A 26,356-nucleotide genomic window follows, 5' to 3' on the forward strand; every position below is an offset into this window, starting at 1 on the left:
CTTTCGACCGTCTGACATGGCCTCCCGATCTCGTCCATCTCCGGTTCAGCCCTACGCCTCTTTGCTGCTCCCGGCCACACCTGCAACATCCTCGAAAATATACCTACCATGCTTCTCTCACTCGATCGCCTGGAGGCCAGATCGACTGGAACAGAACTCCCTTCAGTTTACTGCATGTGACCAACAAGTCTCTTTTGTTACTGGCATCGTTCCTTGTCCTGGCTGCCAATTACGATGGAATCCCAAAGGTAAGTCTCTTGTGTGTGTACGTACTGCGATACTATCTACTGTTCTGAAATAGAAAAGCTTTGATCGCTCAAAGATGATGTGTCAATATTTGTAAGTATGTTTTCCCCATGGAATGAAAACCGTATTCCCGACAACAATGCAAAATGAGGGCCGTTTCTAAGTCGTCTCCTCCCTCATGCGTACCCATTACAATCCCAACTCCATCCAGGCTGGGAAACCGCCCTAGCCATATGCATCATTTCCGTTCTTCATTGTCCTCATCTGAAGCGTCTCCTTCATAGTCACGTTCTAGAACACCAAAGCAGATACCCTCTCATCTCTATCTCTGTGCTCCTTCTCCTTCTTCTTGAACAGAGACTTGAGCATGTTGTTCTTCTTGGGTCGGAGCACCGCTTCGATAGCCTCATCTTCTTTCTGGCGGCTGCCGTCCTCGATCGCCAGGGTCGGCGCGCGTGTACTACGCTTGGAGGTAGAGCTGCGGTGACTCCGGTGGCTGCTGGCGACACTCTCGGCATCCCTTTCGGACCTCGCAACCTCAGACCTTGCGATGCTGCTCTTGCGTTCGGGCACCTCAGACGCGCGGCTGCTGTGGTGCGACCGGGATGAGTGGTGGGACTTCTCCGACCTCTCGGTTCTCTCCGTCCTCGAGCTGCGGTGCGTCTTGGAACTGCGTTGTGTGCGGAAACTCCGCTCGGTACGGGTGTCGTCTCCAAGCATCGAACGCGCGGCCTCAGGGCTGATAAGTTCCATGTCGACACTCTCATCCTCACCAGCAGGTGCGATTCCGCGGCGCCAACTCTCGATGGAGCTGAGTTCCTCATCAAGTCGAGGGTCAAGAACATACGCCTCATCGTAAGCAACGCTACCCTCACGGACGCTCCCTTCCCGGACGCTTCCCTCCCGTGGCTGCTGGTAGGGGTCATACTGGTCGTATTGGTCATACTGTTCGTGTTGTGCGTACTCGATGGCCTGCGGCGCGGGCTGTGCCTCAAAGGCCATGGCGTTGGCGATGGCTGCCTGTTTTTGGGCCTGGGCATCCTTGATCTGCTTCACAATCTTCCATCCGCCAAACATGACTACCGTGAGACCAATACTCGCACCGGCAGCGATGAGAAATTGAGGTGATGCCAGAAGTGCAAAAACTGCTGGCGAGCCTCCCTTGATCACGGACAAGAAGGCAGGCGACATCTGCTTCAAGAGGGTGGACAATTCCGCTAGCGTCAAAGCGACGGCGGCGGCGGCATCGGGATTTCCTTGCAGATGGGCGATGGTGGCGGTCGCTGAGTGATGCGCGCACTTGGCTTCGTCGAGAAGTCCCTCGACTCTGGAGACGAGCGTCTTGGCCTCCTTCTCCTTAGTAAGGGGGTCCAAGTCAGTGCGATCCTTCAGATCGGGGGGGATATTGCCGTATGCGAGGTCCATATCGATTTCCTTCTCCTTTCGGCCCTTGGATATTACCGGCGCGGACATGGTACGAGGAACCATGGAGCCACGAATTGTCGCCGAGTCGGCAAGACTATCGCTGCACGACGGGGCGGTGGTGTAATGTGGCATGGTCGGGCGGCTCAAGGCCATATCGCGGGGAGCCGTCTCGGCATAAGGAGTACGATAGGCGGTGGGAGGCGCTCTTGATGGCGTGACGCTGGAAACTTCGGAATGTGTTTTGAGGTTGTTCTCGGTCAGGGCAGGTCTCGAACGTGGGTAGTACTCGACATCGCGGTGGCTCGACTGGGAGCGTCTGGATCGGTGGCTCCTCCTGGAGCTGGCGACAGAGCGACCGTCATCGTGTGAGTAGCGGCGATCGAAGGCCTCGGGAGGGAGATCGCGGGAAGTATCAAAGGTTTGAGCGCGCTTAAGAACCTCCCGGTCGGCCTTGATGGCCGCCTTTTTCTCTTGGTAGGAAGCCTTGGCTTCTTTGAAGATACCGGCCAGGTGTTTTCCCTGCAGAAGCGAAGATGATACGTCAGCTATTGGGCTTCATCGCTCGGCTGAGAGTTGTAGTGCGTCTGCATTGTTTGCATATCGAATGTTGTTGCGCGCAGTTCTGACGGTCGAATTCAAGGGCTGGATCGAGTGGGCATGGAGTCTGATGAGGGGCGGTGGGGGGAAATGCAACGGGTGTGAACCAGAGAAAGAGACTTACGGTACTTATAATCTTGCCCGAGTTGTTGATGATGGTGACCGTCTGCGTGAGGGCCATGGTGATATATTTCAAGCACCTGCTCGGCGTCTTCACCGAGCAAGTGATGTGTATGTAAGAGGGAGTGTGTGTGAGTGCGTCAAGGTAAAGGAAGAGTGTGTGAGAGACACACACACAGGCGGTGACCTAGTATGGTGGTGTTGGTGCGGGCGGTACTAGTCGAGTTTTGAAGCTTTCCCTTCTTTTTAAGTGACGACAGGCCCCAGGGTACTACAAGACGGGCTTGGCTTCGCCAAGAAGGTTTCCGTCAGGACTCTGAGAGGAAGGGGGAGGCTGGTCTCTGAGGGAGCCCAGTCCACCGCCAAAATGATCCCGTTTTGTTTGCTGTCGCGGGGAGCCACTTGAAGGGCACTCGGGGCACTTCTGGGCGCTTTCGGGGCAGGGTCCCTCGCTGTTGACGATGCGGTGAAGGAAAGGAGGCCCCTAACACAACTCCACCGTCACAGTTCCAGACGGAAGCGAGTACCGACTTGGGTGACAAGGGGTGGAGGAGACCGAAGACGGGTTTGCAAATCGGCCCCCACAAAGTCACAGAAACGGGTCAAGACTCAAGACCCCCCCGGAGATGCTGTGGTGCTCGTGGCAGTGGCACTGAGAAGATCGCGGCCCGTGGGAGGTTTAGCCGTTGTTGTTAAAGTGGACGACGAACAACGGCCGGCAGCCGGATGAAGGCGATGTGGAGATACAGAGGCTGGTAGATGTGCAGGTTTCTTTCTCACCCGGTATCTGTAGTGCACAGCGTAGGTATTCGTAGAGGGAATGTGGACGTGTTCTGTCGTTTTCAAACGACGGTATGGGAGATTCCGATATGACGGTGTGAGATGCAGGTGAGCGTTTGGTATCTGTATGAGCTGATATCCCGGCCTTCCTCTCTATCCCTTGCGATGCCCAGTGAGATGATTTGCGAGGCCACGATATGCTGGCTGATATGAGAGGAAAAGAGCGGGGAGGGAGGTTGAAAGAGAAATCGAGAGACGGGGGAGGATGCGGGATGAGAGGGGCTTTTCGACATGAAATACAACGGCGGACAGCATCGGCTCTCAATTACATCTTATCACTGGCTTCCATTCTTTGGGAAATCATGGAAATGAGCCAGTGAGGAGCATGCCAAACACCCAAGCCGAATCGACGGGCCAAATGAGTGAAAGCCCAGCAATCAGAGCGAAAATCTGCCCTTCGCGCGCCTGTGTCTAGAATAGCCAGCTTCTCATCACAGTCGCATTTCGCACTCGCAGTCAGTCATGGTGACAAGTCCACGTCTTCTTTTTTCATCTCACTCCCTAAAAACCGGATAATCACCCCCTCCCCTGTTTTTCGTAGGGGCGACAAGACAAGCCCAGGCCGCTCAGGGTGAGGCGACATCCCGGCGATTGGTCCCGGAAGAAGCTCTGAGCGCCTTTTTGCGCATTTGGGCCTCGTTGCAGGTTGCAACTTGCAGCTGGCCACTCGAAAAGGGACAAGACGAATGGAATGGGGATGGAACTGGCCAAACGGAACGGATGATTCGTGACCTTGACAGCTGAGAGCCTGAGACTAGACGGGGCCGGTCGGATGAGGAGCCACCTTAGTCACTTAACGCTCCCAGGCCTCCCAGAGTCCCATTCTCATCCTCCCGCCGTCTACGAATAGGTACTCGTAGTGTCAAGTTTTGACCTCTCACACCAAGAACGCATGGGAGGGGAAGGGGAGAAAAGACTGCCAGCTGGGCCTGGCCCACCTCTCCTCTCTCACTCACCAGTCATCATTGAGCTGAGCTCACCTCTCACTCAGACTCACCTCAATCACAGGCCATGTCCCTGCCAATCTTGTCTCCGGCTTCTTTCCGCCTTTCCGATCCTTCGTCCTCTTAGGACGGATACCTAGCGTGCCTGAATGTGGTCCTCTTTCTCTCCGCCCTTCCAGCTCTCCTTCTTCTTTCCAGCCCTCCTCACCGCATCGCAGCAGCCAACAACCGGTCAAGGAATGATCGTTCAAGTGAACTGTGACACGTGAGGGGCCGCACGCAAAATCGCATGGCTCATTATTAATCCCCGATGAATCCTAGTCTACTCTCCGATGCTGCTTCTTACGCCCGCTGGCTTATACTATATACCTAACTACTAACTTCCGCCTAATTGCCACTCCCGCGTTAACAATGTTTTAATGTTCCTTTCTCTATTCCTGAAAACCCTTTTGTCCTCCTTTCTGATGTTTCTCCTTACCGCGATCCTACTGCTTCAACTGCTGCGGATGCTATCGCTGCTGCATGATGCACGCACGATGAGGTTGTACAGCTTCACTTTCAAATGGCCCCAGTCTCCCCATCCGGTGTTCCTGTATTGCTACCCAGCACCCGACACAGCGTTCCTGACGTCGTGTGTCCAACACCGACAGCTTGGCCGAGAGCCGTTAGCCGCTGTTCGTCGTCATGGTGGATTGACTTGATCATGAAATGTGAGTTCCTGACTGAGTGCCTACCTCTTGATGAGAGCTGGACGGGCGGGTGATTGCGGGGCTCCATATCGGTCAAGTCTCCTCATTATGAGTGAGCTCACTTTAAAAGTGACTCTGTACGTTTTACCCCAAACAGGAAAAGAACGTCGTCCTTTCGGGCTGCCGCTTCCGATCCTCATATTACTCGCACTCAGACACCGCAATCCTTCAGAATTTGTGCGACTACCGGTACACATTTTCATCTGTCTAACCATCACCTATCACCGTCCAAGGCCAATCTGCCCTCATCTGCGGCTCTTCCCATTGGGTTCGACTTTCCCCTGTCAATCCGCACTCTCGTCAACACCATCGACTGCAGCCGCCGATCCTGCCACACCACCCTCGGGCTCTTTTATCACCGCCATTGGGCTGCCATGCACCTCCAACACCCTCTTGACCCTCGTGCCCTCCAAGCTTGAGAGCAGCACTTCCGCCCGTGGTCTCGGTCATGGCAGATCACCTTCCCGCTGCCCGGTGCTCCTGTCAATCTGGCTGCTCAGGGAGCGACACGACAGCAGGTGGCAAGTGTTACCTCCGGGCTCTAGCGCACTGTTGAACTCAAACCGCTTCTTGGCCAAGGCCCGTGGTCCCGCCTCTGAAATAATTCGTATGATGTTGCAGTGGCACAGCTCTCGAGTGAGAACATGTGTTCATATGGCACCGTGATTGGGAATATCGTCGGCTGTCTCGGTTGTCGCTTTACTTAGGCCCAAATACTCCGTACACAGCCCATCCCTCTAAGCGATGGATTGTCACTTGTGTCCTTTCAGATGCGCTTATTTGTCGCGCGTCTGGAAAATAATACTGAACCCTGTCATTGCGAACCGCCTACCTACCTCATGCTGTTGGTCCAGGTGCCTTGGCTTGCGTCAAGATCCAACCATGTCATTCTCACTTTGCGGCGTTGGTACAGCGGAGACAGAAGCGTCTAGCGCCGGTGTGAAAGGGTGAACACCCAAATTCCTCAGCGGAACATTCGAATCTACTCATGTCTGTTCTCGCCAACACATTTTTGTTCAACTCCGCAACGACACCGATTCCCAAACTGGGTGTTACGGCTTGTATATTTGATGAGACGTTTGCTTGAGCTTCTAGACCCGGATTTTGAGCTTATCTCCGCAAGATCTTTGTCGGGTCAGTCTCCAAGCCAATTGCTGACAAAAGAAATGGGTGGCTTCATTGGGGTCATTCTCTCAAGGAACGGTGTCTGATTCCCATTAAGAACTGGCCAAACTCTTGCCAGTAAACTTTCAGGCGAGGATTTACGCTGCGGTGTATCAAGATAGCCAAAAGAATGAGCGAATCTGAACCCCTTGACTCGACCCTTCCGACAAACCTACCAGGTGGCGTGTCATTCTGTGATATATGCAGCAAGCCCTTCAGCCAAGGTTGTCCAAGCTACTACATCTACCTCTCATGTTCAGCGCAAAATCTAACTTGAAAACACCGGCACAGAGACTTCTTTGCAACGCCATGTGTCGTACTGCCGACGGGCAAGGGAACGGCCCCGGAGCCGACCGAAGCCTTGCCAAGAATGCATTGCAGCCAAACAGAAGTGTAGCTTCCAAGGTCGCTGTACACGTTGCACGAAGAAAGGATTAAACTGCGTCTACTCGGAGAAAAGAAACCATAGGTCTACGAACAACATAGAGGCCCTCAACCCACGAGTTTGGGCGCCGAATCTCCCCGCCTTGGATTTGGCTGATCCCGACTCTACTTTCGCATTGCAGATTTCGACTTTGGGTGAACAACTACGATGGGATTCAATCTTGGAAACATTTGAAATGCCGAATGAAGTCACTTTTGAAGATTTCCCTCTGACGGGACCAGGACTTCCTCACACGGCCGAGAACCCGATGATTGGCGACACGGATGGATTCGTCACGTCAGAACCCTACCGACAGACACTGCCCGATTCTATCAATCATGATAGGTGTGTGATAGCAAATACATCTTGGATTGTCTTTCCACTTCAGTTCATCGGCGATGTCAACCCAGCAGCGGAGAGCAGCGCAAACATGATCAAACAGACGCTGCGGTCATATCCCCAGATGATGCTACGAAGATCAACATTCCCACCATTCATACACCAATACCAGGACAAGAGCCATCTTCCCGAGCCGTTGGCAAACTGTATGGGTATTGCGATTCTGTTCACATCTCGAACCGCAGATACGAGTCCGTTCCTATGGCAATCAATTCAAAGGGAGCAGGAGAGAAACCTAAGCGAGGTCGAAAAGATGCCATCACCCTGCCTGATGAACTTGAAATGCTGATTTCACTCAATAGATGACAAAATTCAACAGAAAAGAGATTTTCGCCTCATTACAGGCAGAGTTGATTTATATCATCATGCGGGTTGTCGGCGGCGGGGGCAGCACCCCAGAAGACTGCGATTATAACACCCACATGCTGTTAGCCTACGAGGTATCTTATACCAATGTGCACTCTGAATGCTTGATGGAATGTATTGCGGCTAATACTCCATGCCTAGGCGCTTTGGAAACATTTCATGACCGTAACTGACACACCTTGTAGTATAGAGTCCAAGAACTCACAATCATGGGAAAACTGGATCTTGAACGAATCCCGAATCAGGTGATTATATCTCGGTCTCATCTTGAATTAAAGTAGAAATGGCTAACCAGGGGAATGCCTCAGAATCGCCTGCGTATGGTTTCTAGTGGCCCAAGTAGCCACTGTCAAAGTAGGCATATCTTGCAGCATTCTGGACACATGGAGAGAATTACCACTTCCATGTCACAAAATACAATGGGGCGCCATAACGCCGGAATCATGGGATGAAGAAACAAAAGCTCTGGGAAGTCTCCCCAGCCGAGGCAAGGAACTGGCTTGTTTTGGGGAGCTTTTGGAAAGTCATCAACGTGCTAGCGATCAAGTTCATGCCGAAACGCTTGACAGATGGAACTCAGGAGCCGATAACATTGGGGTGCTTCTGAACTTAGCCACAGTATTGATGTAGACCTGGCTCTTAGGTACTTGATGGAAGAAAACATCACAAAATTGTACTACATGATATTTCTTGGAACCTGGACCGCATTTAGCTTGATTTATCAACCTAGGTAGTCAAGCTGAGAAGACCACCCTGTGAAAGCAGAAAGATATTTGCTATAAACCCTGTCTACTTCCACAGAGGAGGCTGGACCAGGTACACTGTCATGTCCAGATGTCTAATCTACCAAGCAAGGGGCCCCTCCCTGTTTGAGAACGTGCCGGTCGGCCCACCCGGAGCTGCAGTAGCTAACTCCACAATTCTCTCCGCCCCGACTGAAGTCGGTGCACCGGCATCCATCCATCCAGTCAGCTTCGTTTTGACTAAGCCGGGGCAAACTGCGTTCGAGGCTCCGCCGACGTCCTTGAGTATACGAGCGTAGTTGGTAGCTAAGATGTTGACAGCTGCCTTGCTACCGTCATATGCCTTGTAGTCGATGTTGTAGAAAGGCATCCTCTCGTCCGCCGACGACTCCAGCGAGCCCATCTGGGACGACACGAAGATGATGCGCGGATATTCGGATTTACGTAAGAGGGGAAGAGCTGCCTCACTTAGAACGGCTGTTCCGAAAACGTTGGTATCGTAGGTCTTTCTGAAAAGATCTCGAGTGGAGCTGAATGCATCAGGAGACGTGTCGATCAGAATGCCCGCATTGTTGATGAGGACGTCGAGTTTCCCGTGACTCTTTTGGATGGACTCGACGGCCTTCGAGATTGAGTCATCGGAGGAAAGGTCGAGCTGAACAGAAGATACTGAGCGGTCCTCGTTGTTAAGAGCTTCGGCGAGCTTAGATCCAGACTCGGGATTGCGGGATCCTATGATGACATGAAAGCCTGGGATTCTGGCGAGTTGTTGAACGACAGCCTCGCCGATTCCGGCGTTACCTCCAGTGACAAGAGCGACAATCATATTGAAGAATGAGGCTTCAGAGAGAAGTAAAGTAGTCCTTTTCAATGTCTTGAAGAAATGAGAAGAAACTGCCTATGCAAAATGTGAGTTATTCATGCAGGTTTCGAAATGCATGCTGGCAGCGAAACATCCCACTTTAAATATTCGTCCGCAGTGCATCCGTACCAAAGTACTATTCATCAATAACGAAAAGACCGAAGAGAATTGTGTTCTCATTGTGTGCAAAGAAAGTGTGATTTCGGCCAGTTTCGCCGCCCCCCAAACACGGTAATACATGGTGGACCGGCCAAAGTGAGCGGTGAAGAGTGGGCCTCGGCCATTCTCGCCGGCTTGCGGAGTCGTCGTAGTTTGGTCCATACGGACCATACGCCAACGTCCTGTCAGACATGAACAGAACCGAGATAGGGAATAATACAAAGAAATTTGATTGGATACCGATAGCATAAACTGAAATGCCAGCTAAAGATAATGACGTGATTCGGTCGCGAGCAGACATAGCATGAGAGCAGGATCGTGAAGTGCAGGCCTTACTGTTGACGAAAGTAAGTACTTACTTAAAGGTATGTACCCCGTACTCTATATTTTCAATGGAACATCACGATCCATACATGCAAACATTAGATGTGGCCTTAAAGCGTGTTAATTATTCAGGTAGTTAGTGGAGTTCATGAGTCGTATGAGTCCACTGGATGTATATCATTGCGCTCGCTGGCCTCGAGCCCAGCGTAGTCAGAACGCGATGGTATTAAGCCCCGTAGCAGCGTCAATAATTATTCTAGAGTAGCCACTCAATAAAATAAGCCAAACAGAAACAATAAGAATACTTAGTTTCAGAAACAGACAACGATAAAAAGACGTGTGTTTCAGCGTTAGCGTTATCTCAGCTCCGAGCCGGAGCTACATACGGAATGTCAATAGCGCGATTAATTACCCGCAGTGATGGACTAGGAAAGAAACATGCTCTTACCTCCTTTCAAAAACCTGGAGTAATCGGCGAGATACTGTAGACAACAGAATACTTGACATCATGTCGTGGTGCGGAGTTCTATCATGGGGCAGGAACCCAACTACTATGTGTGAACTTGAATGACCCGAGCTGTTATGGCGGCCTACTCAACGGCGTAACGGATATCGATTCGCAATTGATCTGAAATCGGAAAAGAAAGGATCTCATAAGTTTCCTAAAAGCGACAGGCGCGTAGCTTCTGAATTCTGAAGACATCTGGTGTAGTGCGCATTCGTGTAAAACTACTCACACAGTACGTGAGAGTCAGTTTCACCCACTGGGCTTATCAAATTAATACCTAAATCACCAGAACTATTATTAGTGTAGACTTAACCCCCAAAAAACCGGACAGCAAGAAACTCTCAGCAATATCGTAGTCTTGCACAAGTTGCCTTGTGGCCTACGCGGCAAGTCGGGTATCCGAGCATAATTCAAATCACAAGCAGCCCCAAGATTCGCTTATTGGGCATTGGCGCTCCTCGCGACTTGGCAGAGTATGGCGGGTTGGTGGTTCTGGAGTATTGGATGGCGTGCATGAGGAACATGAGGTCTAGCACTGGGCAAAGGTCGAGATTGACAAATGTTGACATTGCCACAAAAGGTGTGACAGGCACTGACATTTCGTTGATGGGATGAGACGTCCATGCAGGGGCGTATTTTCAAGTTCGACGAAGAAAGTCAAAGAGGTGCATTTGGTCATAGCTCGAGCCCCAATTGAGGAATGAATTTGTAAAATACTTGAGATGAACGTCTCTCCAGCTAAGAGAGTTGGCCGACGTTCTTTGACTGCTGTTTGGAGTCAGGGGCGGACACTAGGGTGCTCATTATCTGAGGTGATCAGCCACCGCTCACATAAGTACTGTCGTCGGAATTTTGATACCCTGCACGGCCACTGACTTGATGAGAATGCGGGACATTCTCCGGTCAAACAATTCTTGAGACGTTTGGAAGGCATGCCTCGAGTATTTGAGAGTGTAGACAACACATGTAGACGCCGAAGACTGCCTCGGCTTTGAAGCAAGCAAGATTTTGAGTTCTGCTCATCAGCTGGTGAATGAGCTGATCTGCGGGAATTGGTCTGAAGCCTTTGCTCTTTGTCTATAAAATTCGAGGAGTACCCTTTATACGACCCTTCCAAGTTCGCAAACCAACGCCCAAAGCTATTCGACCTTCTTAGAACTGAGCAGGGGGCATATCGACATCTTGCATACACTTTCCTATCGAAAACCACACCATCACCATGCGTGCGCTTGCTATTGTCACGTCTGCTTTGCTGGCCAGCTACGTCTCTGCACAGCAGGGAGCAGTCTGCTTCGACGACTTGGATTGTTTGCTCTCAGTAAGAAAATTCTGGAGAACAGACCAGTCTCACCATGTTGACTGACCTTGTGGAAGGGAGGACAAAATGCCAAATGTGTGAGGGCACAGGCTGGCGGTATCACAGGGTGAGTAGAATGATCACCTTGTCATGTCCACTGCACTTGACCGAGGATGTCATGACAAGATCGAATATTCGCATTGAGGCACAAGGCTTACTCGGTTTCAGAAACTGCGCTGGAGGCAAGGCCGCTGGAGCCGCCGGCGCCGCAGCGGGAGCAGGGGCGGGAGCTGCCCAGCCGGCTGGACAGCAAAACGCTGCCGCCGACCCCACCGGCTCTTTATTGGGAGGACTCACGGGCAAAAAGGCTGCAGGAAAAGCTACTGGCGGGGCTGCAGCACCAGCAAAGGCGAAAACTGCTGGGAAGGCAAAGGCTCCCGCAGTAGGGGCTCGTCAGGCTGCTGCTGCACCCGCTGCCTCCGCTGCTCCCGCTGCCGACCCCATTGGAGCCGTGCTCGGAACGGCAGCCGGCCTGCTGAAAGGGAAGGGTGGTCAACCGGCTGGTGCCGCTGCTCCAGCCGGATCTCAAGCTGCTGACCCGATTGGGCAAGTCTTGGGGACTGCTGCCGGAGTCCTCAAGGGCAAAGGAGCTCCAGCTGCCGGAGCTGCCGCTCCCGCAGGACAGCAGGCAAACCCCCTTAACGCCGTACTCGGAGCTGCAGCAGGAGTGTTGAAAGGAAAAGGAGGCGCGCAGCCAGCTGCCGCAGCTCCCGCAGCCGGCGCCGCAGCTCCTCCACCAGCTGCAGCCCCAGCAGCACCCGCTCCATCCAAGCCAGCAGCCGCGGCCCCTGCTCCTCCAGCTGCCTCTAAACCTGCTGGTTCAACCCCGGCCGTTCCGCCAGCTGCCGCTCCTCCTGCCGGAGGGAAGCCAAATGCTCCGGCTGGAGGAAAACCGAATGCTGCACCGGCCCCACCCGCTGTAGCACCGGCAGCTCCGGCAGCCGGAAAGCCCGCCCCTCCGCCTGCCGCGGCTCCTGCGGCACCAGCTGCTAGCAAACCTCTTCCCCCTCCTGCAGCAGCTCCTGCCAAGGCTCCGGCTGTGGGCAAACCGGCTCCGCCTCCTGCTGCTGCTCCCCCTGCAGCTCCCGCCGGCGGAAAGCCGATTCCAGCTGCCCCAGCCGCGCCTGCTGCGCCTACTGCGCCTGCGGGCAAACTGGTTCGCCGCATTCATTTTTAGATTAGCGGAAAATCGCATTCTAGTTTTCGGAGCGCGGCTTTCTTTCTTTTGCCCTGTTGTTTGGCTTATACACACTGGTGTGAGAAAGTGAACAGGCTTGGATTCGATAGGAAGATGATTATAGGCAAAGTACCTATTAGGCTACAATCCATGGCCTAAAACGGGCATTGTACTTTCAAAGACAATGAGTCTATGCGACTTAATTACTTGATGTAGAAATTGTGACTGAATTCTGGGTCGTTCAATGTTAATACCATGCAATACCATAATCTTGACTAAGGTCACGGACAACATGCGGTATCCAATGTCAGCCCTCTCGAAGCGCAATATGAGATTGAGGGACCTGTCAGAGAGGCAGATCAGCTACACTCAAATTTCACCAGAATCTGTCAATGGTTTTTCTTATTGCAGTAAACAGTTCATCATATCAAGGTACTAATTCTTTGGGTAGATTGAACCGTGTAGTACATAATGCGTTCCAATCCATTATTTGCTAGGTCAGCAATTTCTTCAGCGGCATCAAAAGGAGTCATTTCTTAATTAGTTTGGGTAAAGATCTCAAAATCCCTCTGTTCAAATTATCACTTTCAGGACAAGGGACGACTAGGATTTGCAACGAAGACAGTCGCAACGAGGTATAAATATTTAGAACTCCCATGTCAGAGAGACATCCAAAGAAAGGAAGTCGAGTCGCCAAGGTATTGCCAAACATGAAACATGTCCAATGACAGAAAAGGTTGCTTACTCCTTTCCAGAAGGATCACAGAACGAGAGAATGTCCAGAAAGCGACTGAGGACTAATCAAAGTCGTCCTCCTTTTCTACATTCACCGGTCAGGCCCTTTCCGTCACTTGGACCCACATATCCGATATTACGAATAAGCCCATGCAATTCTTTGCCCGCCACGGACGCACAGGATTGTTTGACGCCAGCTCAAAATTCCGCAGCATCTTAAGAAGTAAGTAACTTTACGTGGTCGAGTAGATAGTAGAGTTTTTCTAAATCTGGAACTCACCTCAAAAATAGTCTTCGAAAGTTCCATCTGAGCCACGGGTCTCCCAAGACACATGAACTTGCCGTGGCCAAAAATCAGGTCGTTGGTTTGAATCATCGAGGCAAGCTTATCTGGATCTGCTTCAAACCACCTCTCTGGCCGGAATGCCGTAGAATCAACGCCGTATGTTGCTTGGCTGCGATGCATTGCGTATCCCGAATAACCGACACAGACACCACCGGGTAAAAAGTAAGTTTCACCTTTCACCTCAATAGTATCACCTCCAAGAGGGACGTCTCGAGAAAAGATATTGAGGACTGGCGGCCTGACTCTCAGAGACTCTCGGATGACTGCTTGCAGATACGGGAGTTTCTTTGCTTGCCCCAGAGTGATTATTCCCTCGCCGAGCTTTGGAGCATTTCCATTGTGGACTGCGTCGTCAATCTCATGCTGCAGCTTCGCGTAAACCCTGGGATTCGTCATTATTTGCAAGAGCGTTCCTCGTATGGCAGCAGCGGTTGTATCTGATCCTGCGATGATTTGCTCCAGTGCCTCAGACTTGAGCTCATCACCACTTAGTCCATGGCGTACAAATGATGCAAGCATGTCCGACCTTTCATCCGTCGATTTGGCAGTGCGATCATCAACGTATCGAAAGCATGCTGCAATCATTTTGCCAAAACCGTTGTTGTCAGTGGGCGAAGGAGCTATGAATCTGCCAATGACGGGTGATTGAGCCATCCAGCTGATGCCGATGGCACAAGCCATGCTAACAGCAGATAATCCCTCCTCGGTGGATTTCAGATAATCATCCACGTCGCTGTCAGTCCGCAGCATGCCGAACGGTTTCCCAAGCCCGACAGAGCTGATGACATCGAGAGTGAAGTACTGTACCTTTTTGGCCAAATCCATTGGTGTAACTTTACCATCGGTTGAGAGATATTTGGATCTTATAAGACCAAGAAGCTCCTCAAGGCGTTGATCAATTGTATGTTCGAGGTCTGGATTCTCTCTACCGGAGTACTGATTAAAGCTTGGGGTTAGTAGCTTGTTCAGACTCCCGCGACTGCTGATGGAATAGATACTCCCGGCGCCATTTGCCTCCTTCGCATTTCATGTTTCTCGTTATCCGTCTGGGTGAAGACGTTATCGCGCTGGTATTCGATTCGCCAAGCGTGGTAATACCAGTCGGAGCGCTTGTAACCAGGATGTCTATTGACATGGGCCCAGACTTCAGCTGAAGACGTGATTAAGATCCCAGGTGCGATGCGGGTAATGAGACCTCCAAGAACGTCAATTGATATTTTGAGACAGCGTACGTTGCGAACGAAAATACGACCGACAGTCTATGAGTGGGCTCTGGGGTAGAAGTGTGTACCATATCTTTCGTTCATTCCGGCGTACCACTCATGGCAATTCGAACTGAGGATTGCTCTGCTGTGAGGCCAATGGGTGAGGCCACTCCACCAAGGACCTCCGAAGCTACGAAGTTTGGCATAGAGTGCGGCTCTCCGGACGATGCACCAGCAGAGGAAGAGGACGAGAGCCGGCACAGCGGCGTTGCCAAGAAGAAGGCCAAAGACACCCATTACGCCTTTCAGAAGGAAGATGGGCGAAGACTATTTGTCTAGGGTATCCGAATGATGGTCAAACAATGTTATAGTTATGGCACAAGCTAAAGACGTCATACCCCCGCACTTTAGAGGTCAAGGTCAAGATGTTGGATTGCCAAAGGTGCCTTCCAACGCCCCAATCACATTCTTGACATATCCAAGCAACCCACATCCAACGCTGTGCTCTCTCCTCATTCGATCGCATGTCAGCATACGATGCATTAGTCGAATCAAAAATAGATCCATTTCCAGTTGGTAATTGTTGGGTAATTATTCAGTCGCATTCAAGCGATGAAACGTGGGGAGATTACACCATACGTACCCAACGTGGCTTCGAATAAGTAGCCAAGAGAAAGGAAATCGTTGTTATCAAGATCTACTTATACAATCCGCGGATTAGCCGGAGAGGGCTTTTGGTCGATTGCCGAGGTGATGGTTTATGTTAACTCCCGAATGGGAAAGTTGCATCTCCATATAAACCAAAATAGGGTACACATATTCAGTAAGGATCAGTGGAGATTCACCACATACTCTATATAGCTACTTCGTAGCGAGTTACAGCTATGCAAGAAGAACTAAAAAAAGGTATTCGAAACTTCTGCGCCTCCGTGCCTCTAACAAAGGGCTAGAAAAGAATTTAGTAAGATTGCATATCGAATGATCACACTATGGCAGCATACACGAATGTATTTAATTCTAATGGGGCTCATGTACTGTAGGCACCTCAACGTGATTGAATGCTATTCTATTCGATAGAAGATAAGAAAGCATCAAAAACTAATTTGCGGGTTTTGTTGAATAGTACTATGCGGGGAGGGAATGATGGCTCAACTTCTAGTGCTGCAGGCGGTGTTGAGAGTATATCAGGGGCATTGGACGAGGATCAAAGCTTCGAATAAGGATCAAGGCATCGATTAAGTACATTTGTCTTATATTGCCTTGTACACCAGTACAGTATAGAGTGATGATGTTACTCTTTCTATCCTCGTCGACGTGTATAGGTACGGTCGTCAATTGCGCGCCAATCCAATAGTCCGACTAGGTGAAATTCACCAACATACGTAGCAAGAGAAATCATCTTTGAGCAAGGGGTGGAAGTGAGTGAGCGGGGGCTAACTGTGAATGGATCTACTTTGATGACAAACGTCGTCGTGCCATGCTCTATTGATCGGGAAGTTTCAATGTTTTTACCTGAATATGTACCTTGAGTACTTTGCTAAAACAGGGAATGGTTTTAGGTAAGTATTCGTATTTCTGCCAAGTTCTTTAATCACGACAGCTTGACGATATAATTATGCAGTGAGCGATCTGAGTGTTAGTGTGGTTTCTGTTGATATTGTGATGCCCTCAGGGCCTCGACGACTTTGAAACATACCCTATGTGGGGATGTATTGGGCGCGTAAGTTATAACTGCTTTTGCCCTTGAGGCTTCCTGACTGCCCCCTTCAACTTTTGAAAATCTATAGGTTGAGTACTTGAATAACAATGCAAGGGTAATTACAATCATTCATTCATTCGAAAGTAGGCAGATCACAAACTTTATCTACAAGAGTCAGTAATGTCATAAGAACTACACGCAGCCCTCCGCATTACTTCTAACTGCGAGTTGTAGGGTCTAGTTTGAACAACACTTGGGTGACAGCTTGGATCGATGTTGATCTATCCTATGGCTTTTCGCAGTGCCCAACCTGTCGGCATTCTCCGCAGTCTTACGTAGCTGTGTCGGGTATCCGTACAAAAACACATGATGCCAGATGGAGAGAACCATGAGCAGGATACGCCGTGGATAGAAAGTTGACATGACGAGAGCAAATCTACCTTGTCCTGATCAATGATAAGAGCCAAGCCCCAGCTTGATCATCCCGCAATGTGGGCGTGATCGGGGCATGAGAGACAGGAGATAAGGCGGCGGTCGGACAACCATTGCAGCCGGCGGGATCCAGCGGGAATTGGCGGGAGGAACGATCGGCAGATCGAGATACCCCCGGAGATGTGGGGACATGGGCGGTGCGCGACTCCCGGGATGTGGGCGGAGCAGCGCGGGGTCGTTGGAAGGATTTCCTCGCATCCGGGGTGGAACAGACGTCAAATTAAGGAAGGTAACATCCTCGTTGGTCGGCAACGCCCGATACTCATAAATATAAGCTTGAATCGGCCAATCCCCGTCGTAATTAGGGGCAATGGTAGTCAACCGCCAAGGCTGCCAAGAGAGCCAAGAGCTGGCAGTGGGAACTGCAATGACCGCAATTGAGCCCAGCTTTACGCGTTGTCCGCCAATGATTTGTTCACGATTGGCGTAAGAGGCAACTCGATCAACGGCATCTGCTAGGTTCAATCACACCGTTGCACAAGATACGAACGGAACTCAGGACTTGGTGCCTTTCTTGGCTACAGTCACCGTCTTGGCATTGCCTGTTAGATGGCAAAAGCCGCATTTCATCTTGGCAACTCGAGATATGCCGCCCAGCCGGCTTATCACGCAAGGCCGTTTGCTCCTGTCGTCAATTTCAACGGCCTGCAACAAGACAAACTCAGCAGGTGGCCACCTTCTGAGCATGAATCAACTCCCCAGTCATGGAGCCACATTCAAGACCACCAGCCAGAAGAGCGTTGAATAGTCCCCAGTTTACGTACGACGAGCCTGTTAGCCGTGATGTTGCTAGACTTTCGGTCTCTTCCGTTTGAGGAAGGTTGAAGTTGAGATGTTCAGGTGCTCATGATATGGATCTTGGAATGGCATGTGAGCTCAACAGCAGACAGTAGACGGCAACGAACTTATATAAACTGTCGAAACATCAGCCATCAAGGTGTTCTTCCATCCTCATCCCACCCCAGGCAAGCCAATTCCAATCAGGTGTCCGGTCTCTTCTTCATCATGCAGTTCAAGACTCTCTTTGTCTCCGCTCTTGCGGCCGCCTCTACCGCTCTTGCCCAGCGTTCCTGCGGTACTCCATCCCCTACTGAGGAGCAGATCGAGGTTGCCCAGCGTCTTCAGCTCAAGGAGGACAACGCTCGTGTCGAGGGTAACGCTACTCGCCTTGCTCCCATTACGGTCAACGTCTACTGGCATGTCATTGCCACCTCCAACTCTGTTAGCGGTGGTTACCTTACCCAGGCCACCCTGAACGCTCAGTTGGACGTCCTCAACGAGGCTTACGCTCCCCACGACGTGTCTTTCGCCCAGGCCGGTGTCGACTGGACCATCAACAGCCAGTGGGCCTCCGACAGCGGAGAGCTTGCCATGAAGAGATCGCTCCGCAAGGGCACTTACGCCGATCTGAACGTCTACTTCCTCCCCGGCACTCCCTACCTCGGATACGCCTACTTCCCCACAACTGTCACCACCGGCTCCTCTGCATTCTACTACGATGGTGTTGTCATCCGCTCCACTTCGGTTCCCGGTGGTAGCCTGCCCCAGTACAACCTTGGCCACACTGCTACCCACGAGGTCGGCCACTGGCTTGGACGTAAGTTTTTCAGCGCGGACAGACATGACGGAAGCTAACCTCTCAATCAGTCTACCACACCTTTGAGGGATACCAGTGCGGCGGTAACGGTGACTACGTCTCTGACACCCCCTTCGAGTCTGAGGAGGCCTACAACTGCGAGATTGGCCGTGATACCTGCCCCACCCTGGCTGGAACCGACCCTGTCACTAACTACATGGACTACTCTGACGAGTAAGCCTTTCTTTATCCAATGACCGGGGGACATACATGTACTGACTTTGACTTAGCGACTGCTTCACTCACTTCACTGATGGCCAGGAGACTCGCATGCACAGCTACTGGGACACCTACCGCGCTTCTTACCAGTAAATGGTTGAAGCCGGTTGTCAAGTCACTGACGTAGCTGGCATCAGTGTTGCGTCTCGAGTCTAGAACATCAGCTTGTTGTGGTCAGGTGATGTCATGGGAAGACTCCGCAAATGTGAATTCGGAATGAACTCTGCGCGTTCTAAACTGAAGATGAGTGGTGGAATTCCAGTACATATTTTATCATTTGGAATGAAGTGTATATCTATCAGAAAAGCCGTCATAAAAATGACGCATTACTTCCCAAGTGAATGTCTCGCCTAAATTGGCTGCCTATAAACACGTGCAGTCTTAGGAGGATAGCCACCTTTACTTTGAAACCGCTAATTCAAATTCCGACATCTTGTTTTCCCACAAGTTCTCTTATGGACTTGAAGATTTCATCGTAAACCCTCTGTTTCTTGCCCTTCGACTCGTTGCCAGCCTCCTCATACCACTGGGCCATCATACGTCGGATCTGTAAAGCCCTTATTTGGCAGTCCCGATCGCCGTCTCGCAGCCTTTCGGTGAGATGGGTTAGACAAACATGCCAGCGGTCAATCTCCTCTTTCTCTCTGTCAAATTTCGTCAGTAACTTGGAGGCAAACACGAAGCCGTATTTCTTTTCCACCCACTGAGGAACGGAACCCAATCTCAGCCCTTTCGCAAGGTCAGAAGCCAGCTGATATTTCAAGGTAAGATCATGCCCATGTTAGTACCTTATGCAACATACATGTACTCAATCAGAAAAGAAACTATTCGCTCGTCAGAAGACCCGAATTGAGTTTCGGAGCGAGCCACAAGCCTCTCGTAATTCGCCAAAACCTTGTCAGCATGCGCCGAGGGCTAGTATCTCAAAAACCGAGCCACCATGATAATAGCGACTGGATGCAACCCTCCGTGTAGCTTTTGGAATGAGTCCGCGCAGAATTTGAAGACTCGTTCGACCGCGAGCTTCATTCAGTCGAGTGAGAAGACGCGTAGCGACTTGAGACAATCCACCATCGTACTGGGTCCTTTCCGAATGATGAAAAGCCCTACAAGGCTGGAAATAACGTGGCCGACTAGGTGATCGTTATGGGGTTGAAGACGCGTGGAAGGAATGCCCACTTTTTCATCCTCGATACGATATGAAATCCCTCGCAGCCATAAAATGATTTTCTATATGTAGACCAACATTCAGGGATCCTCCTATGGCGCGAGCTGGTTGACGCCTATGAAAACGTTCAACAGAGTTCTTTGGCACTTCTCTTGTGTGCCATTGCCTTGACTGACTAGAACAGAAGCGCCATGGCATTGGTCGGCAATCGCTTTCCACCCTTTCGAGTAATCCTTAAAATCCTGGGAAGGTATCAAGCCAATTGATGTATCTCCGGGACGACCCTGGTAGAAGTGACCTATAAGAATTGCCTGTCGAGTAAAGTATACACCCCAATGCCTCCATCTCAGTACTTGGCCAGACGGACTTCAGATCATACATATGCCATGAGAATGCGGGCCCTGATAGGTATTCGGCTAGTAACTTGGGCGAAGCCATGGCAAATCGTTGTCGCTTAACCGGTGGCTTACTTGATCCGTCTATGCGACTCTCTGGTTGACGGGATGACTCGTTCTTAAAACTGCGCCGTTCTTTGAGCTATGTCTTTGTACATCAAAGTACTGTGGTCGTAAAGTAGCATCAGTGCTCAACTCTGAATTAGTTGAGCAGATTGACTTAGGTACGGGCGCCGAACCGGAACACTACGTTCATACATCGCTCGACCATATTTAATGGCCAGATTCCAAGGACATAAAGATAGAGGATCATCTCCTTTTCTGAGTTCCATTCTGCTTTAGTATATTTGGGTGGCTTGCCGACTTTCAGCTTTTGGGTCGTGTCTTTGACTAATGACGCCATCTACGCATCGTGTATATTCAGCAATATACTAAGCTATGCAGAAGCCAGCTGATAGATCCGAAAAAAATGATAAATATCAAGTAGAGGTATATCTTTACCAGATGTTACGGCTCCGCGACAAGTATAGAAGTCAAACAAAAAGTCCTTAGAGACTTTACAGACGGACTGCATAAAGAGTAAGAAGCGGGCGCTTCAATCACAACTGGGAAGGCAGGCGACAAACCATGTCTCCACATAGAAGCATTAACGTCATCATGCCCAGCAGTACATGCGCCCAGACTACTAGTTCAATGACGGCATCAGAGAGACCTTACAGCTATAGCAATGTAGAGTGAATAGCTCTAGGACCTAAGCAAATTGAAACGTGATACACGGCTGGAAATTTACTTCTATAATTAGCCAACCTTGCATTAAAGTTCCTTATTAAGTCGCTGGCTTAGGAATTGGTTATATTAACGATAAGCCGCTTTGTGACACGCTTTCACGGCGTAGGTAGTAAGTGCCTATAGCTAGGGGGGGGGGGCACCCTAGAAATCCAAGGGTGTAGATGCTATAGGTAGGCCCCTATTTAGCAGACTTAACAGGCACTGTCAGGATAGTATCTATGGCTATACGTAAATAATGGATACAAAAGTAGGGCGAATAGTATAATATAAGAGAGAGAGAGAGAGAGATAGAGACATACCTATGCTATTAGAATACCGAAATGGGAGCCGCCACCACTAAAAAAGAAGAGGTCGACTAACGGCTAGGGGTTACGGTAGAGATAGTAGCAGTAGTCTTACTAGCAACTAAAGTACTAGCTGCCTATCGTAGCGAATACAACGAACTATAATAGAGTTAATAGGAGATACCTAGGTATTATTTAGAGGCAATTTAAATAGAATCGGCCATACAAACTACAAACTATAATCCAAGCTTTAAAGCAATATCGGTTAAAATTAAGATAGTATGATAATTAATTAGTACTTCCTATTAACTAAAGACTCGGGGTTAAAGTTATATAGGTAATTACTAAGGTTATACTATAAGAAAGGGGTATTAATAAGGTAATTAAAGAATAATAAATAGAAAGATTATTTTATACTACTTATTTATTATTAAAAAATAAAAAGCAGTATTAAATAGCTATAAATAACTTTATTAAGATTAATAAAAAATATTGTATACTTATCTATCGGAAATATAAAATAATTATCTAGCCTAATAATAATATTAAATTGTACTTCCGCTATAAGTATTAACTAAAAAAAGAGGTTCTTAAGGATATTAAGAACTACTATAATTATTTAGATCTAACTAATCTAAAAATTAACGCTCTACCCAGCAATAATAGTTTAGTTATTAAATAACTTAACGTTCTATAAAAGTATAATTATTCTATATACCGCTATTTTATTATAGTAAAAGATAATATTATATACCACTAATAAAAAACCGGGTATACGGCAACTAAGCTAAAATTAATAAAGGTCCGGTTACAAATATAAATATACAAAAAGTACGTATAATATTAAATAATTAATAACGATAAAGCCGAGGTAGGACCTAATTTAGGTAATAGTGGTAAAAAAGATACTATAAAGTTAATAATAGCCCAGTATACGGCCAAACTAAACGCTAAAGATACCGAATAACTAAAAATAAAAAACTTAAAAACAAATATAAACCGGGACTCATTATAAATAAAAAGATTATAATAAATCAAATATTTCGGGTCTCACGATCTTTTTATAATCTATAATACTACTAAATAAATACGGGCTAAAAGTACGGTATTAAAATAAAACTAGGATTAAAATAAAAAGGCCGTATAAAAACAATTAATCTTACTATATTTTAAAAAGAACTTCGATTATAAAATAAAACAATATAGTATTACGACCCAACATATATAACAAAGCCAGGGTTTCGCCCCATAAGGCCTACAGCAACTACCATACTATATATATAAAAGAACAGATTTAAGATAACTCCTCTCAGAACGGAAGAACTATAAATAAATTACATAATAATAAAAAGGACCAACAGATAATAAGTAGTTTATAAATAAGACCAATAAAATAAAGGCAGTCTACCCCTATAAGACCGACATTATAATATCGGTCCTAACTATAAAAGAACTATTTAAATAATATACAGGACTTATATATAGGATAGATTTAAGCCGGGCTTAAAGACAGACTTTCTATAACTTCTTTAATAATCAATTTAATATTAAATCTTACGATCATTTTTAGCTATCTTTATTAAAAACCCTTTTAATAAAACTACGATTAATTACCAAAGCCTTACCTACTTTAAAATTTATAAATATAACTTTAAAAAAGTTATCTACAACTATAACACGCTATTTATTAATATCGTAACCTTAATTTCTATAAATATACTTACTACAACTAGCTAGCCGTAACACTTTAATTACTCCTATTTAATAAGTTCACTTTATAAAAAACTAACTAAATAGTACAAATATATCGACTATCAATAATAGCGGCACTATATAGCCTATAAAAATAGCTATACTAACTATTTAGTAATTATACAACATAATACTTACTCTTAAAAATAAAAACGAGTAACTTTATATTTAACTCTTAATACCATAACCTCTTTCTATACCTAGGGCTAAATACCTTAAACCAGAACCCTATAACGGGTCCTCGGATACCCTTTAAGGATTTCTTATACAAACTAGGTATTACGGCCAGCTAGTCATAATGAGGTAAGTTCGCAGAAGTTCAGGCCGTAAGGACTAAATAACAATAAATAAGGTTATTAGATAGCTTTAAGGAAGTTATATCTTATAAGCCGTAAGGTGAAACTTCAGTAATCAATAGTAATCTTATCAAAGGGTTCTTAGTAAAGATAGCTAAAAGTGATCGTGAGATCTAATACGAAGTTAATAACTAAAAAAGCTATAAAAAGTCTATCCTTAAGCCCGGCTTAAGTCCATCCTATATATAAGTCTCGTCCCTAAATATATCCTTTATTCCTTAGGTCGTTCTAGATTATTCTAATCTAGAATAATCGTTTAGACCCCAAGTCGTATTAGATCAAAATGATCTAACATAATCCTTATCTTATTAATACGTAACTTATTCTATAGTTCTTTCGTCCTATAAGGAGTAACTACGTCCTTATTTTATATATATATATATTATGCCGTAGCCGCCGTAGCCTGGTAGCTGGCCTTTAGGTTAGTTATATACGTTAGGTCGTAATATTAGCTCCTCCTCTTAAAGGTCTAGTCCCGTAGACCTATAAGTAAATGGTCGTGACTTAGGTTAGGGTCCGTTAAGTTTTATTTCTTACTATATCCTAATACTATATTAGGTCGTATTTAAAAATCCGATTCTTATAAAGTTCGTCATAATAAGATTAAATATAATCGTTAGGCTCTCGGTATTCTTGTTAAATATAAAGGTTACGACGCAATGCCGTATTCTCCCTATTTCTAGTATAACCGTATATACAAGATAGATTTATCTAATTCAAAGCGTTATAGCGAGTACGTTATTCGTACTCTAACGAATTATGATAGTAGTGATATAGCAAACGCTCGTAAGTTTCTCTAATTTTCTATTTTTATTATAGTACTGATCGTATTTATAGTAAATCGTTATTTCAAGGAATAGAAAAAAATAAAATATAAAGAACAGGAGGCTAAGAAGGCCTTAAAGGTTTTATAGACTCAATTAGTAACTACTTTAAGTCGTTTATCTCGTTTTAGAAAACAGAAGCGGTTTTTAAAAGAGCGTAGTTCGGATCTCATCCATCGTAAAATATAATTAGTTAAAGAATGGGAGGCTAAGGAGAGGTCCTTAGAAACGTAGGAGATACGTATTATGAATAATCTAGCTATTTAGGGTGCTCTAAATGAGACTAACTGGTCGTCATTAGGGACTGGTTTCGTGGACCTAGGGCTTCTTACTATAAGTAAGCCTTCTAGGGCTTAGTCGTTCCTCTATAGTCGTTAAGAAGTTATCGTGCGTTCTAGAGGTTAGCGTATAGTTCCTATATATTTTCCTCATATCTATAGTTTTTCTATTTAATTAGGAATTTTTGTGTTTCGTTCCTAACTTTATAATTGATAATCCGTTCGACTTTATATTCTAGTTAGTTTGGTTCTATAATAATGCGGTCGTTTATATATGAGCCTTAGGGTGCTAGCTCTAAAAGTAAGATATAGAATACCGGGTAATACTTTATAATATCGGGGAGTCTTAGTTTATAATTGACGTTTAAGACTTTCTAAATGATTTCGAAAGGTCTAAGTTTTTTATAATCTAACTTATTACTTAGTCGCTTCGTCTTAATGTTTCGTCGGAGGAGATAGGTACTATCTCCCTCTTTAAAAGTTAGTCCTTTAATTCTTAATTTATTAGTATATTTCTTTATACGTTCTTATATAAATTCGAGGTCCTTTATGGCCTTGGACTAGATCTCTTTAAGTTTCTTTACGTCTACCACTACCTTTATAGTAAGTGGTCCTTTACGTAGTTCTCTGTAGGCGGTTAGTTAGTGACCGATATTGAGCTGGAATAGGGATTCCTTTATGCTTTCGCCTACTACTATGTTACATGTAAACTAGGCTATTAGTAGAAGTTCTACCTAATTATTTTATTAATAGTTCATATAATAGCGGAGGTATATTTCGAAAATCTAATTAATTCTTTCTATTTATCTATCGGTTTATAGGTAAAATAACGTTAATAGTTTATAGTCCGCACCGAGTTACGAGATCAAAGATCTCTAGAACTTAACGGTAAATAACTTATTTTTATCAGAAACGATTTTATTCGGTAATCCGTAGTTTGCAATTATTATTTTAAAAAATATATATGCTAGTTTCTTGTTACGACCCAACACATATGACGAGGCCAGGGTCTCGCCCCACAAGGCCTGCGGCGGCTACCACACCATATATGCGGAGGAACGGATTCAGGGTGACTCCTCTCGGGTCGGAAGAACTATGGACAAGTCACGTGATGATAAGAAGGACCGACGGACGATAAGCGGTCCATGGACAGGACCGACGAGACAAAGGCGGTCCACCCCTGTAGGACCGACATCGTGATATCGGTCCCAACCACAAAGGAACTGTTCAGATAGTATACGGGACTTGTATATAGGATGGACTTGAGCCGGGCTCAAGGACAGACTTTCCATAGCTTCTTCAGCAATCAACTTAGTATCAGATCTTGCGATCACTTTCAGCTATCTTCACTGAGAACCCTTCTGACAAGACTACGATTGATCACCGAAGCCTTACCTACCTCACGACTTACAGACATAGCTTCAGGGAAGCTATCCACGACTACGACACGCTGTTTATTAGTATCGCAGCCTTAACTTCTGCAAACATACTCACTACGACTAGCTGGCCGTAACATTTCTCGGTATTACTTGCTTTCTTATAGGGTATAAAATAGGCATACTTAGTAAGTCGGTCAACGATAACTAAGATACTATCGTAGTGTACGTTCGTAAGTAGTTCTTTAAACTTAAGGAGTTTAACGATAAAGTCCTAAAAGATTAATTGCCATAGTTCTATTAGTGCTAGTAATAGTTATAGCTCTCCATAGGGCTTATAGGGGCTATTCTTACTTTTTCTATAAGTTTCGCAGTCCTTAATTACGTTAGCAACTTCT

The 26,356-nt window shown here is 47.1% G+C and overlaps 6 protein-coding genes across 6 annotated transcripts; 3 read left to right on the plus strand and 3 right to left on the minus strand.

Moving 5' to 3' along the window:
• Positions 1–537: 537 nt before the first annotated feature.
• On the minus strand, positions 538–2,449 carry BDP55DRAFT_729096 (uncharacterized protein; the record flags this gene model as incomplete). The annotated part of the gene is made up of 2 exons (XM_060579524.1): positions 538–2,190; positions 2,393–2,449. The coding sequence occupies 2 exons, from the start codon at positions 2,447–2,449 to the stop codon at positions 538–540; spliced, it is 1,710 nt and encodes a 569-aa protein (XP_060429340.1).
• A 4,490-nt stretch (positions 2,450–6,939) lies between these two features.
• On the plus strand, positions 6,940–7,904 carry BDP55DRAFT_552839 (uncharacterized protein; the record flags this gene model as incomplete). Its single annotated transcript, XM_060569245.1, has 4 exons — positions 6,940–7,152; positions 7,211–7,348; positions 7,416–7,519; positions 7,583–7,904. The coding sequence occupies 4 exons, from the start codon at positions 6,940–6,942 to the stop codon at positions 7,902–7,904; spliced, it is 777 nt and encodes a 258-aa protein (XP_060429341.1).
• A 98-nt stretch (positions 7,905–8,002) lies between these two features.
• BDP55DRAFT_583329 (short-chain dehydrogenase) lies at positions 8,003–8,850 on the minus strand. The gene has a single exon (XM_060570846.1). It carries the CDS (start codon positions 8,841–8,843, stop codon positions 8,118–8,120), a length of 726 nt encoding a protein of 241 aa, XP_060429342.1. The 5' UTR covers positions 8,844–8,850; the 3' UTR covers positions 8,003–8,117.
• Positions 8,851–11,001: 2,151 nt separating this feature from the next.
• On the plus strand, positions 11,002–12,603 carry BDP55DRAFT_745058 (uncharacterized protein). Its single transcript, XM_060580527.1, has 3 exons — positions 11,002–11,188; positions 11,245–11,294; positions 11,396–12,603. The coding sequence occupies exons 1-3, from the start codon at positions 11,090–11,092 to the stop codon at positions 12,402–12,404; spliced, it is 1,158 nt and encodes a 385-aa protein (XP_060429343.1). The 5' UTR covers positions 11,002–11,089; the 3' UTR covers positions 12,405–12,603.
• A 454-nt stretch (positions 12,604–13,057) lies between these two features.
• On the minus strand, positions 13,058–14,992 carry BDP55DRAFT_665167 (cytochrome P450). Its single transcript, XM_060575017.1, has 4 exons — positions 14,777–14,992; positions 14,484–14,680; positions 13,420–14,421; positions 13,058–13,354 (listed from the first exon to the last, which is right to left on the minus strand). Exons 1-4 carry the CDS (start codon positions 14,985–14,987, stop codon positions 13,238–13,240), a joined length of 1,527 nt encoding a protein of 508 aa, XP_060429344.1. The 5' UTR covers positions 14,988–14,992; the 3' UTR covers positions 13,058–13,237.
• Positions 14,993–17,817: 2,825 nt separating this feature from the next.
• Positions 17,818–19,036, plus strand: BDP55DRAFT_611227 (extracellular metalloprotease). Its single transcript, XM_060571180.1, has 3 exons — positions 17,818–18,478; positions 18,529–18,691; positions 18,748–19,036. Exons 1-3 carry the CDS (start codon positions 17,887–17,889, stop codon positions 18,827–18,829), a joined length of 837 nt encoding a protein of 278 aa, XP_060429345.1. The 5' UTR covers positions 17,818–17,886; the 3' UTR covers positions 18,830–19,036.
• Positions 19,037–26,356: the final 7,320 nt, after the last annotated feature.

The sequence above is a fragment of the Colletotrichum godetiae genome (assembly GCF_030913485.1).
Source record: "Colletotrichum godetiae strain CBS 193.32 chromosome Unknown BDP55scaffold_22, whole genome shotgun sequence".
Lineage (NCBI taxonomy): Eukaryota > Fungi > Ascomycota > Sordariomycetes > Glomerellales > Glomerellaceae > Colletotrichum > Colletotrichum godetiae.